We start from the raw sequence: 15,582 nt of genomic DNA, 5'->3' as shown, positions 1-15,582 counted from the left end.
TATATATATATATATATATACATACATACATATACAAACATATATATGTATATATATATGTGTGTGTGTGTGTGTGTGTATATATACATACACATATATATATATATATTTATGTATGCATGTATGTATGTGTGTGTGTGTAATATATTAATTTATTGTTAACTTTCAATTATTAATGTGATTCAAGATGGCCTGGAAAACAAAATAAATTCTGTTGCCAGCATTTCCACCTTAAATTTGGTTTCCCGTATTGTGTATGTATGACCAGTTAGTTAATGTTTTATCTGTTCATCTAATAATATTCGATACTTCAAATTATTACGCAATAAAATAAACTTCTTTGTTTAGTTATTGTATTTGCTTATTAGTAATCAAAGTATAGCGGTGGATTGACAGAATTCTTAGAATGTCTGCAATATTTAGTTACAGCCAATAGGTTCGGAGCTCAAGTCCGGCCATATCCAACTTTCTTTTTCGTTTTTCTTTCCAAGCTCTATAAAATATAGAGGGTGGGGTAAAATGTGTAACTTCTGATTTCTTGTTATTTTCTCCCTAACTGTTTCTGCGTCATTATTTTGTACTGTTGCATCATCTTTGGGAGTAAAAGTTGGTCAGCATAGTTGTTGAAGTTGAGAGAGTTTGAAACAATAAGGTGACATACTTTTTGTTTTCAAGAAATTTTTCCTCAACTTTGACCCGATTGTAATTGATGTTGCTAATAAAATATCTGGCTAATCTTCGGTGTTTACCGATCAAAATTTTTTCTCTGTTGGATTCCAAGTCAATCCCCACTCACACACACACTAATATCTAATTTGATAATTTTCACTTCTAAAAAAGAAAAAATTTTTTTAAGTTTTAAAAGTGGGGCAAAATGAGTAATGACTAATTTCAATTACTTCTTCTTTTTCACTGCATGGTGTGTGAATATATTATGAAGAGAAAATATTCTGTTGAGTTTTTAGATTTAGTCGAGTTTCCCTAATTTCATTGTGCCATTTTTCCATGATCCTCTTAGATTTGACGTGGATAAACTTATGTTGCATTTCTGATCTTACTGGCGTCTAAGGTTGGATAATTGATGTGTATGAGTCTTTTTTTCAAATGTTAGTCTGGAGGATTGAAGAGTTAAATTTACTTTATTTTGTCTTGCTCATTTTGCCCCAGTTAAATTTGTCTTTTGTATGCTCAAAGAGAACGGAGATAATTTTCTGAAATAGTGTTCTGAAAATATTATATAGCGTTTTTTTTAGTTTTTTTTTAATGCGTTTAGGTACTGTCATTTGCTTAGATGATTTTTTAAAAATATAAGGTTAGACATTGTTAATTTTTTTTTTTTCAAAGTCAAAAGTGTAATAAATATTCTTCATTGTGTCGCACCCCCTATCAGCCATGATACCTGCTTCGATCTATTTCTATAAAGGGCGTTTATTCGTCTTTATCTCGTGGGGTTGAGGTAAGAAGTAGGATGGTGGGGCATGACATCTAGGATGTATCAATTCAATCCCTATTGGTGAGAGGTGAGGTGAGACATAAGGGCCGCTATAAATTGAGATCTTTAATGTAGTTGTAATAGAAGACTGACGTAACTCGTTTGGACACGCAAACAGAAACCCGGATACACGAACCAATGAAAGAGCATCTACGTGGTGGCTCGACCTGCTAGAAATAACAGTCAAATTTCCATTGAATCATACTATCATTAAAAAAAACATCTAAGATCATCTTTTTTGGATAATGTAAACTTAGATAAAACAAACAATATGGTCATGGGAATATGGGAATACTTTTTGATCGTATGTCCGAGCTAGGAGTGAACAACAGATGACCGACTGAATAAAAGTCACCCAGCCTACTCGAAATGGCAGGCAAATCTCCCACAATCCATAACCTTATTATCTTAAAAATAGAAAGGACATTTCATACTGTAGTCTCCTATATTACATTATGTCTGAAGACATGGTGAAGACAGGGAATATTGCTAGAATGCCTTTAATCGTATGTCTGCTTTCGTCTGTCTTTATGTTCTGAGTTCAAATTCTGCCGAGGTCGACTTTGCCTTTCATCCTTTCGGGGTCGATAAGTTAAGTACCAGTTGCGTACTGGGGTCGATCTAATCGACTGGCTTCCTCTCCCAAAATTTCGGGCTTTGTGCATAGAGTAGAAAAGAATCGTGTCTGCTTGATTGGGGCTGACTTGGTGGGCGGGTAAAAATAACGCGCACACACGCACGCCTATTATAATGTGTATATAATGGGTGGTGTACAAATGTGACTCTAAAATTAACCATGTTGCAGTTTAAGGAATTCAGTAAGGTATAGCTTTGTATCAAGTTGTTGTTATTAAGGTGGCGAGCTGGCAGAATCGTTAGCACGCTGGACGAAATGCTTAGCAGTATTTCGCCTGTCACTACGTTCTGAATCCAAATTCCGCTGAGGTCGATTTTGCTCTTCATCCTTTCGGGGTCGATAAATTAAATACCAGTGAAACATTGGGGTCGATTTAGTCGACTAGTCCCCTCCCCAAAAATTTCAGGCCTTGTGCTTATAGTAGAAAGGATTATAAAAGGCGGCGAGCTGGCAGAATCGTTAGCACACCGGGCGAAATGCTTCGCAGTATTTCATCTGCCGCTACGTTCTGAGTTCAAATTCCATCGAGGGGGCGGAAGTCTTTCCTCGACGACTTTGCCTTTCGATGTCGATAAATTTAGTACCAGTGAAATACCGAGGGTCGATGTAATCAACTCATTCCCTCCTCCAAAGTGGCTGCCCTTATGGCAAAATTTGAAACCATTATTATTTTTAAGACGTTGGTAAAAGTGAAAGCTACTTGGTAAAATTTTAAAAAACAACAACAATATACGTCGTGTTATTTTGTTAATTTATGAGTTTACTTTCATAGTAATTTTTTTATATTTAACGTACTAATATTTTTCTCTCGCACGAAAACTTACGGCATTATAGAGCTTTTGTCAGTGTTCTTGCGTTTCCGCTGACATGTAAGATAATCGAGGTTTGTCTGGGCTTTGTTTACAGTACAGTATACACCATTGACAATATATAAAGCCCAGCTTTTATGACATTATTTATAGTTAGCAACAGACTTTGTACATCCTGAACCCAGGGCCGGATTAAGACCTATCGAGGCCCTAATCTCTTAAAAGATTTTGGTGCCTCCATAAAAGATTATCTAATTCAAAATATAAACAATAACAAACCATAAAATAAATTTTTATTTTTCAAAACAAAACAAAACAATAAGAGGGAAAATAATGTTTATTTTTGCATACTTTCACTTTATTTATATTTGAAAAGTTGCCTCCTTCATTTTTGAATTGCAAAGTCTTTGATCAGATCCTCAAAATTAATTTTAGGTAACACATCTGCATCTATATACTTAGTAGAGATAAAGGCATCCCAAATATTATTTTAGCAAGTTTAAAGTGAATTCTTTTGTGCTGTAAACCATTTACCATTTCTGTGGTGCCTCAGTCTTCACTTGATACCCCAAGCCCGTGCTTATTTTGCTTAATGATTAATCCTTTTCTTGCTCGTTTTCTGATATCTTTTTATTTTGCACTGCAACATAAGATACCAAATCAAGATAACAGAATACAATGCAAACCTGAACATCATAAAATTTTCTAAAAAGATTTCAACTTATATATACACACACACACACACACGTTTTTTAAAGTTTACTATAATTATATAAAATACATATTTCACAAGAGTAGCAGTGTTTGATTCAATATCAAAGGTGAATTCACCAGATTCTTTGTGTCACATGCAATATTTCTTCAGCCAAGATTTCGTCAGCCATACAAGAATAATCTGGAATCATTTATTATATATTGGATTCCTTTGAGAAATATATTTTGTACTTAAAAAATTATATAAATATATATATTTAAAGCATCAGTGTATATATTATATTTATTCTGGTTCTTCGTTGTATTTTCTTTCAAATTTACAGTTGTAATATATGTTTATGTGATCACTGGAACAAACCTGCTATATATTTTTTTTTTGTAGAGAAAATATTGTTAACTACGCATCAACATTAAAATTTTTTTTTTTTTTTATCACCAAAACTCTATTTCCAATATTCTTTTTTTCATGAGCCCTAGGATTCAGCAGGCCGGCTAGTCGGTTTCCATGCTAACCGAGATCACAATATTCCTCTGAATGGGGTACAACGCTACATTTTGAGGGTAGGGGACAAATCGACCACATCGACTCCAGTATTTGACTGGTACTTGATTTTATCAACCCCTAAGGGATGGAAGGCTAAGTTGACTTCGGCGAGATTTGAGCAGGAAGAAATGCTGCTTAACATTTTGTCTGACGATTCTATCAGCTCGCCTCCGTAGTCGCAATACATTAGTCATTATAAACTCCCTTAATACTCACAGAAATGATGTGCTTATTTCTGCCTATCAGTTACTCCTATTTTTTCTTAAACTTTTTTTTATTCCTGCACTCAATTTTCTTTTTCAGTCAAAATCTTCCGCCTCTTTTCTTCATTTCCCGACATCCTTAAATATCATGCACAAATCCTTCTCTCTCTCTCTCTCTCTCTCTCTCTCTCTCTCTCTCTCTCTCTCTCTCTCCCTCTTTCTCTCTGTGCCTGCCCGCCTTGATTGATCGCTTTATTTTCGTCATTCTCTTTATCATTCTGTTACTCTCTACACTCCTGCTATGTTATCTTTCCATCATTGTAGAGCTTCATTCCCCCCACCCCTTTTCTATCTCATCTCTTCAGACCATATCTTTTTCTCTCATTCCCCCCCCATCCCTCCCTCAATTTCATAACTGGTTGCATGATTGTCTGTCACACAAGCTGCTGACCGTTAATTATTTTCTCTTCTATCTTTCTCTTTACAATATTTTTTCCTCTTACTGTCATTAACTGTTCTATTTTGACCAAACACATCAAGTAAAAATATTTGTTAACCAGTTAGCTATTCTAAACAAATGTATGTCTCTGTTCCCAGTGTTTGCAACACTTTTCTACTTTGTATCTCTTTATTTTACAAGTAAACATACTATTCTGTTTGTAAACATATGACATTTATCTTATAAAATTATGTTCAGGTTACACAATATAATGTTCAGCATTATAAATACATTATTGTTTAAAAGAATGAAAGATTTATTTATTGATGAGTAGACAAATTCTCAAATAATCATATTTCACTTATACCTCTTTCTGTAATTTTTATATTCTAATATAAAATATTACAGTTTTCTATTGTAATGAAGTTTTCTGAAAAAACTAAAAATGAATATTCAAAATTAACTATTTTGGCAATATTTTGTTTTTTTCAGTTATCCTTGTGAACATGAAATGCAACTAAAGGGAGAGACAACTTCTACCTCAGACAATTTATTTCATGAAGATGTAAACTCAGTGAAGCATATCTGTAAAGAAAACAATGTAATTGAAGATGTTGATAATACTCCTATCACTGGGGTATGTTTGGAGTCTGACTCAAATGGCTTTGCCCCACAAGATGGAATTATTATAGATTTAAAGGATAAAACTAATAGTCCACAAGTGGAACCTGGTGGCGTAGATATACTCACTATTGAAAACTTTGAAAGTATGCTAACTGCAGAGAACACTAAGGCAATGGACATATATTATGAAGAAGAAAACCTGAATTATTGTGTTGATAGTGATGTTCCTCTGCTCAGTTCATCTGTTGAAAGTGATACATCTGTAGAAATCTTAAATCCTTTAGTTATTGGTAATGTCTATTCTGAGAGAAATCAATCAGACAGTGATGTTTCACTTTTAAGTATGTCTGGGGATGAAGTTAGTAATGGTGAACCTGAAGAATATAATAATTATGAGCTTGCACAAACCACTGCTTCAGATCATTATAACATCTTACCAAATGTTGCAGAAAATAAAAGTGACAAATGCATCACCCCCTTGAATTTAAACAATCCATCCACAGATACATTTCTCTCTTATGAAAATAAACTCAACGATTCTAAAGAATTATTTATAATACCTGAAGCAAAACAACTGCAAGAAGCATTTATCGATCAAACAGAATCAATTAATTCTAGGGCCAAATGTTATACAAAATTTATTGATAATCCTGAATTAGCATCAAGTCAATCAGCTAATGAAATAAAAAACTTTACAGAGAAAACGTTTTTACATCAAAATGGTAACACACCTGCTCATGAGATTATAAATCAATGTGACCAGAAGATGGCAGAACTAAATATGATGAATAATTCCTTGTTAACACATTCCACAAGTAATAACATCAATGATACTGCAACAACTTTGCACTTTTATGATAAGGATTCCTCTCTGGTTGAATGTAGTCAAGATTGTTCATTAATGAAAAACTTTGACCCCCATTCTCCATCAGTTATGGACAGTAACACCACTGAAATCTCTGCAGAATTCTCACAGACATGTTTGGAAGGGTCTCTCATCAGTAAAGCCTCTCAACTGAATGGTAATGAGCAGCAACAATATGGAGAGAACATTCAGGAAGTGGTTGCTTTGGAAAAGCAAAATAGTTGTGATAGCACTTTGCCACTTATTGAATCTGAAATAATTTCAATTGATCCTCTTTATTCTAAAGATTTCAACAACAGTAACATAATAGAGATTGAACCTTCTTTCAGCAAAGAAAAAAACATTCCTTTGCTTCATTTTCTTGGAAGCTCAAACTTAATTTCCACTTCTCACTGTTCAAGCCAAGAGCATGTGAACTTGTCCGATGCATGCATTCATATGCTAAATAACTTAAACAACAGTTATTCTAATATATCATTAATGCATATATCTTCTTTGAAGAATATTCAAGAAACTTATCAGGACAATATGTCTGTCATATCTTCTGAAACAGTAAAAACTACAAATCATTGGAAGAATTTAATTGCATACAGTATTGGATTCATGGTCATGTACATGGCATTTGGATCATTACGTCATTTGCAGAGCAGTATTAACAACAGTAATGGTGTTGGACTTATCACATTGTCTTGTCTTTTTGCGTTTTTTGTTATAGGATCTTTATTTGCATCTTATGTTGTTAAACAACTTGAACCTCGCCGAGCCACCCTTGTAACTGTTCTATTTCATATCCTATATGTAATTAGCAATTGTTACCCCAGTATCTATATTCTTATGCCAGCATCAGCAATGCTTGGATTTTGGAATGCTGTATCTTGGGGTGCTCAAGGAGTATATATTCAACGGCTTGCCTGTGATTATGCCATTAAGAAAGGACAAAAGACTGAACATATTTGTAGTAAATTTCATGGTGTATTTTATTTGATATTGTTTTTCTCAGAAGTGTTTGGGAATTTAATTTCATCTTTAATACTAAGCAGCAGTGAAACTGGTTCTTCACTTAATGAACAGAATCAGACAGATTTCTATTATAAAAATTCTACTCTAGAAGCAATTACCAATATCACTCATAAGAATCAGCAATGTGGTATAAACTACAACCATTTAAAACATGAGGATGAGAAAAGTATGCCAATATCACAAAATATTATTTTTTTGTTGACTGCTATCTTTACTGGTTTAGATATATTAGCCTTTGCTATTATTTTCTTTTTTGTGGATCCACTCACTTCTACTTACAGAAATAGTTTACCTCAGACAACCAGAAACTGTGAAAAGTTGTGGAGAGACATAAAATCTGTTCTAATTTTCATGAAAGACTGGCGTTTTGTATTATTAATTCCAATATATTTATTTAGTGCCATGCATTTGGCTTATATCAGTGCAGAAATAACGAAGGTAGGTAATATGATTATTAACTGGTAAAATCTCAAAACACCTATTACTTTACCCAAAAGTCTTCTATATCTCCCACCACTTCCTATTTTCCTTTCACTCTTCAAAATGTTTTGAACTTTCTTTGCAAGTATTGTCATTTTAATGTTTCTTATTTTTATATTGTGCATATAATATTAACTCCTGTTATTCAGATATTTATTTGATGGAATTAATGAGAAACTGAAAAGTTAACTTTTAACCTGAGCATCTGCATTTAGCTCTTAAAGCCTTGTCGTTTTTAATACATGACCATTGTTTTATTATATGATATTTGTGAACCAGAAGATATTGGTGTCAATGAGTATAAATAAGAGAAAGTATTTTCAACTTGGAATCAAACATACTGCAATCCTTTGGCTATATAACTAGTTTGTATTAACTGATGAAAAAAAAGGTTAAAGTATGAAAGTAATATTCAGTTTAACTTAACATTAAGCTATAGTTATTTTCCTATTGTAAATCAAAGTTTAGAGTCAAATGAACTGTTTAGTGAGCATTTTGTTAAGAACAGCTGTTTCTCTCCTGGAAATATATTTATTTTTTGTTTGTAAAAATTGAAATTTAACATTAGGATTCTGCTTTTATTATAAAGTAGTTTCATTTTCATTACAATATTTTTAACAGGCATTTGCAACATGCATGCTTGGTGTTCATATGGTCGGGTACTTGATGATTTGTTATGGAATATCAGATGCTCTCAGTTCCTATATATCTGGTTGGCTGAATCAAATCACTGGTAGAATTTTACTAATAACCATAGGTATGTTCCAATTTTTAACTCTATAACTTTTTCCTGTTGATTTCTTTTGCCTTTATTGAAATTTTTGATTATTTTCTAACTGACTGCATAGAATTATTTTGCCATTTATAAGTATTAGATGTATGTTGTTAATTTCAGCTTTGCCCATTTTAAGTATGCAGATATCATTATTAACATAATGGAAATTAAAGGAATAAATTAGTATACTAAATTAGATGAAAAACAAAATTCTAATTTATTTTCATTATATGTTTTAGGTAGATTTACTTTATATTTTCGGAGACAATAGCTTACTTTGGATATAATCTCTAAATCCAATGATATGTGCATATCTCAATAATAACTTACATTTGTAAATAGCAGAGACTACAACTGAGCTATACTAAGCATGTTCAGAATTAAGTATTCTAAGTTAATTGAATAATTTCATAAAGCACCAAAGTTTTGGCTGGCAGAAGATCCATAGCATTAATTCATCTGTGAAAGATAAATTAGTTCCTGTGTAGGATGCTAGTCTGTTGCATATGACTTTCTTTGTAAATGAGATGTTATAGAATTAAATACACTATGCATAAATAAACTGAATCATCTTGCACACAGGGATATTTATTCAGCAAAATGCAGCTTAACAGAAGTTCTAATTGAAGAATTTTTTTGAAAGCATATATCCACCCTGATTAAATTTTGAGTATTTTGCCTCTGGGATGGAAACTTTCTTAAGCTTATAAGAAGTTTGCAGTGTTTACAGTTTCAGAGTACTGAAAAACTAACTTTTGTTGTTAGTTGTTCCTAGTGACCCAGTTTCATTGATTGGACACATAAATTCACTTAGTTATAAAATAAAGTCAAGATATTTATCAGTGATTCCATTCTTCTAAAAGAAGACATAATATCATTTCACATTTGTTGGTCTTTTAAGGTAGAAATATGCTCTCAGCTTCAGAAATACTGAGCAGTGATTTTCTCCGAATAGCTTTTATAGTCCCTTAGATAAGCATTAGTACTTACTGGTGTGGCAAAGTTGCTATTGACATCTTTTCATTTTCCTAATTAGTTTGTTGTATTTATTAAATGAAATGTTCTAATTTGATGCATTGTATTTTAAGAAGAGGTAAGTACTGGAAACATGGGTTTCAATGCTACGTCCTGTAGTTTTTAGTTGGCACCATTCAAAAAGGTTCAAAGAAAATCCATCCTACTTCTGCTTTCAGTATAATAAAAGAATTGAAAGAAGTCTGTAGAACAGAAACAGCAGAAAAGATGTAATTCTGGTGATGAGGTTTGTGCCAGAGAGACCATTTGTCTGAGTCAAGTAAAAGTGCCAGTGTCCAAATAGGGAGGTCAGTTCATGGGCTGATAGCAATAAGAAACAAGTGGGCAGATCATCAAGGCTGTAGACTACTGGAACAAAGTTCATCTGTATAATGAATTTCAGGAAGATCCTCCTTTCTGTAGCATTTTCATCAAATGAGCAATCTGATTTTAAAATGTTCTGAATCTAACGGTACGTATACCAGTTTTTGTCCGCAATACAAGGTTACACAAAGGGTAGGACATGTTTTACTCTATTTCTTTTGCATATGAATGATTTTAAACCTGATATAATTCTGGGAAATTTAGGCAAGATGTACTGGTTAAGCTTCAGCATGTTCTTATTCTTAACTAGCGTTATTCCCCAATTTGAAAATTTTGGTTCTTATCTGGATTTATATCAGTAGTTTTTCTTTTCTTCTTGTCCCAATGTATTTGTAAACTATTATGATTTTTTTTTTCTCCCTATGTAAAACCAAATCAATATTTCATTCATACTTGGTATAAGATATAAAAAATAAAACTCTTGATACAAATACAGAGAATAATTCATTTGTATTTATAAAGTACTGTGAGTAAAGACACTGGTAGGGCTACAGAAAGTTTTGTTTTGCACTCATACATGTCCTCCAAGTGTTCAGAGATATTAGGAAAAATATATTTTGAAAAAGTACATGTGTAAACGTTTTTATGCATTCATGGTGTTTTCCCAAATATATTTTTCATATCATTAACATGTGGGGATATAGGGTTTGAATAAGTGCAAAATACAAAAGCTTTGGTAGCTTGCCTAGTATCTTTGTTTGTATTGCTTTATATATACAGATGTGTGTGTGTGTGTGTGTGTGTGTGTGTGTGTGTGCCTGCCTGTCTGTGTGTGTATATATATATATATATATATATATAAAATGTATGTATGTTTATGTGTGTGTGTTTGTGTATCCATATGTATGTGTATATGAGGTCTGATCAAAAAGTATCCAGACTGTTGCTATGATAACAGAGCTAAAGTATGCAGAGTGTGGTCATCTTAAAAAGAAGATTAGATTTCAACTGTGCAGGATCTCCTTAATTGTGTCGAGGAAAATGAAAACTTTGAAAATGGCCATAACAAGTGATGAATTATGGGTCTATTGCTATGACCCTGAAACAAGGGCTTGATCTTTGCAGTGGAAAACCCCAGCAAGATTTCAAGATGTCTAGAGAACCCAAGAGAATGTGACAAGATAGCTGCTCACTATCCCAAGAAAGAAATTTCAGGAATGCTTCTATCAATGGAAACAACACTGGATAAGGTGTGTGGCTGCAGAAGGTGACTACTTTGAAGGCGATTAAATACCAAATCGATGTGTCATACTTTTCTTTTTACAGCACCAGTCCCAATACTTTTTGATCAGACCTCATATATATGTGTGTGTACATGTATTTTTATGTATGCCTGTGCATTAACGAAATTGTAATCTTTAATAAATTCTCTTTAGTGACAATGATCATTGTTGTATCTGCTAAAGTTGCTAATGGAATATTTTTCTTTCAAGTTCCTCAATTTATTTTCAAATAAATTTGAAAATTTTGTTGTATATTTTGTTGGCTTGAGATACTTTAAAACAGTTATTGTTGGTATTCCAACTGAGTTTGGAATATCAATGCAGCTTATTATCTCATGTATGCCCACAACTAATTGAAGGTGAGTGTCTTCTTCATTGAATCTGTGTTGCAACATTTTGGTGAATTTCTAATAAAGCATTTTCCTAATATACAATGCAATGAAACTTTTTTTTTAATATTGTTTCTCATGTATTATGCCTATTTATGTATTGCTACTTTTACAATAAAGTGTTTTATATTTGCTTTCCATGCTAGCAAGGTTTGTTAATAAACAGAAAATATTTCAAAAACACCCTTTGCATACCTAATTAAAGTTACCAAACTTTATCACTACATTGTGCTAAGAAGTCCCCCAGTCAACATACAAAAATACTAATGATGATGAAGACAGCAAAGATAGTGATATAACTACAGCTATTTACCCATTCTGAATCAAAATTTAGAGTCAAATGAACTGGTTAATGAGCATTTTGTTAACAACAGCTAGTTTTAGTTCATAATATTATTTATGATTTTATGTGTAAAATGTTTCTAAGAGTTTACTGCATGTTTGTTCCCATATTTTTCAAAGTATCTGTCAATGAATCTAATTAACATTTCCACTGAATTCTAGACATTTACTAATTATTGAAATAGACCAGAAGCATAAGTTTTTCATCTTGTTTGAAACTAAAGTACTGAATTACTCTTAAGATATATCTTGTCATCTTGTATGATAAAAAGACAGCTACATGATAAGCTGACAACTTTGATAATCAAATTTGTCTCCTCTCAAGAATCATCTTTTCTTTCCTAATTAATTAATTACTCAAATACACCATACATATTAAGTATAAAAACAACTTTTTTCTTTTATTTTGAAACTCCCTTTTCATTTTCATATACAGAGTTTAGAATTGCTAAAATAAGTTAGTTTTATATTTATATAGTGTGTTTAAATAGGTAGATGTGGGTAAGGATACTTGAATCACAAGATTTTTCAATGAATCAATGCTTCTCTATTTTGAGTTGAAATTCTTCAGCTTCACTTTAATGTTCATCAGTGAGTGTGCAAATAGCATCCAATGAATGAACTCTTCCTCTACAGGGTTGAACTATCCAAAAGAAATCATATCTACGTGGTATGTTATTAGAAACAGCTGTAAAGTAATACTGATATTATGTTAAAAAGTGTACACCAGGATATAAATGATGCTCTTCCTTTTCATTTCTTTTGATATGCGTATATAATTGCCCTTGCAAAAGGTATGAAAATGAATATTTGAACTTTCCAATACTCCCTTTCTCATAATGCTTGGACATATTTTATCATCTACCTCAGAATTTTCATTTGGTTCTAAATTCTACAAAGGATGAAATATAGATATTATTTGTATATATACAATGTCTAAACAAGGTAGTGTAAATTTGATTATATGTATTGAGAATGAGTCACAAGAATGTCAGTGCTTTTAACATACACACACGCACACACTTTTAATCTTCTGTTTCACCATCATTTTATAAAACCAAAATGTCTTTTTTCTTTTTTTGTTCTGTAGAGAATAAGATAAGGGCATAAACTGTGTTGTTTCTCCTCCACTGAGAAAAAAATTAGATGAATTGTTGTTTGCCCATAGGTCATCTGTAATTGAGCAGACCTATGCTCAAAATTATTCCAGCCATGACCATTCCATATTATTTATTTGAGATTACATTGGCCAATGGTATCCCTTTTTAAGATTGTTGGATGTGATTTGTTGGCTTGAAATAAAATGTGTCAGCAAATTGGTGCTGTTGTTGGTTCTTGGAATTGTAGAAACTCTAAGCAACATAATATAAATTTATTTTATGCTGTTTATTTTAATTTATTGAGTTGTGGTAGCAAGTGACTTTGGAATATTACTGTTTAAAATAATGTAACATGTAAAGCACTTAAAGATCTCTCACATAAAATGTCTCTAATCTAAATGAATTCATAAGAGACAATGAACCAACTATAAGCTCTATGGAAATATCTGCAAAGCACACTAGTTGCAGTCCATTATTTAATTATTCTTTTTTTTTTTTTCTTTTAAAAGAATTTCTTATAATGAAGCCCACTTCCTACTATTTTGTTGCTTATAAAAAAACAAACTACCCAAGTGCCATTTTTCATAAAGAGTAAAATGTTAAAAGGATTTTATAAGATTGCTTCCAAACAGCATTTGGTGAATATTATAAAAATTGAACCTCATGTGTGAACTTCAATGAAAGAATGCTATATTACCTATGAAATCATGTTTTTATAAGATAGCTGATACTTTTTAAAATTTAGAAAATTATTCATTGATACACTTATATTTCCTTTTCAAGATAACTAGACATTAAATTGATAGAAATGGCAATTATCTAAATATTTAAATAGCAACTCAATTTTAAAGCAAATACAACTTTACAAAATCTGTCTACTGCATTCTCATTGAGAAAAACCATGCATTTGCTACTCATTTCACTTCCAGCTCCATACATGCACTTCTTGCCCTCCAGTTTTTACCACAGTGTAGAAACAATTATTTTAGGAAAATTTTTCTGGACACTTTAAATCAACCAAGTGATCAATCCTAACAACACCCATTTCACCAAAATCAAATATGAGACTTCAGAGCTAGCTTCTATTATTGTCAAATTCTTCAAATTTTCCTTCCTTCCAGATTTCTATCCCAATGTTTGGGTTCTATCCCCAAAATGGCAACTTCTCTAGCCTTGCAATGTCTTCCCCTACCACATTCATTTCCAACATCTCAAAGGTAATGGAAACAGTCATCAACAACTATCTGTTTCATCTCATTCAATCTCTCTTGGTGACCCTGGCTTTCATAGAACCAGATCTATTGGAAAGTTACTTTCATTGTGTGAGACTTTTTGTGAAAGCAATGTTGTTGCAATTGACATAAAGTCCATGCCTTATCAGATATGAGAACCTCTTAGCTAAGGTGCTTCCCTATAATTTGTTCATCTGTCTCATTTCTTGTATTGAAAGTTTCCTATCAGATAGCAACATTGCAGTGTATGCCAGTGGGGCTCACTTAATACTTTTGTGTATCTAACATTTAATAATGTTTCTCATCCCCTTCCTTCTGTACAGTAAGAACTTACTTGCTGTCATTTCTAACATACACCTCTATGCAAATGACACTACCCTTCACTCCTCAGCCTTTCACTCAAAGGTGTCATCTACACTTAACCTAAACTCTTTACTCCAAACATTCTCTGAGTCCATGAACATTAACCTTCAAAATGTCTTCCAGTAGGGACATGATTTTCTAGTCTCTTTCAACAGCATAAAGTCATGAGCACTGTTCATATCAGTGAAACTGTCATGTACTTTCAATCTATCTAACCATGAACAACACATAAACTATAATCCTCTGCAAAGCTCAAGTAAACTCCATACTAGAGTATTATTTACATATACTGCATGTAAACATCAAAGAACACGTACAAAAGGCCTTTCAGTTGATTGGCAATGGTTCAGTCACTAATTCCATATATGTGTTGTTTTTCTTTGCTTCTACTACTGCTACTACAAAAGTCTCTTCTCTGAACTAAAATAGCTGCATACACTCTCCACTGAAAACCCTTTGCCCTACAAGTCTCACATCATTTTTCTACTTACTATTATTTCCATTACTTTTTACTATGCTAAACTGCTAGGCTCCTCACAAAACACTTCCTTACCCAGTTATACATTTACTAACAGATGTTCAAGCTGAATATCAGCTGCCCTTCCAGTTTTTGAGTACTTGCTAAAGTCATAGACACAGTCTTTCTCCCCTCACTATTTTATTGAAACATTTTGTTTGTTTTCTACTTAAAAGAAATCCATATTATTTCCAAATTTAGTTTTACATGTACCAATTTTATAGTGTGTAGGATTATGTTAATTATAAATTTCTTATTGAAATTACCAACCTGGAGTGAAAGCACTTTTGTACTACAATATAGTAGAAACAGTGGTACACCCAACCAAATGCTAAGTATTTAGTTACATTCCTTTATTTTCTGAGTTCAACTCTTAACAAGGTTGACTTTATTTTTATATTAGAAACATATATATA

The 15,582-nt window shown here is 32.3% G+C and overlaps 1 protein-coding gene and 1 long non-coding RNA gene across 3 annotated transcripts in view; one reads left to right on the top strand and one right to left on the bottom strand.

The window, feature by feature from the left end:
• LOC106881155 (uncharacterized) overlaps positions 1–15,582 on the top strand; it is a 23,827-nt gene that overhangs the window by 2,443 nt on the left and 5,802 nt on the right. Inside the window, exons 2-4 of one of the 2 annotated variants that reach the window (XR_001410820.2) lie at positions 5,331–7,785; positions 8,449–8,584; positions 9,796–10,088. Coding sequence is in view for 1 of the 2 variants with exons in the window: in XM_014931440.2 (XP_014786926.1) it covers positions 5,331–7,785; positions 8,449–8,584 (2,591 nt within the window). In the remaining variant the exon portion in view is untranslated. The remainder of the gene's footprint in view (positions 1–5,330; positions 7,786–8,448; positions 8,585–9,795; positions 10,089–15,582) is intronic. The other variant, XM_014931440.2, reaches the window with a different exon arrangement.
• Positions 3,215–4,605, bottom strand: LOC128248309 (uncharacterized). Its single transcript, XR_008264542.1, has 2 exons — positions 4,413–4,605; positions 3,215–3,578 (listed from the first exon to the last, which is right to left on the bottom strand). It is a non-coding gene; the product is annotated as an uncharacterized LOC128248309 (long non-coding RNA).

The sequence above is a fragment of the Octopus bimaculoides genome, chromosome 1 (assembly GCF_001194135.2).
Source record: "Octopus bimaculoides isolate UCB-OBI-ISO-001 chromosome 1, ASM119413v2, whole genome shotgun sequence".
Classification (NCBI taxonomy): domain Eukaryota; kingdom Metazoa; phylum Mollusca; class Cephalopoda; order Octopoda; family Octopodidae; genus Octopus; species Octopus bimaculoides.
This window is presented reverse-complemented; position numbering and strand designations above follow the sequence as displayed.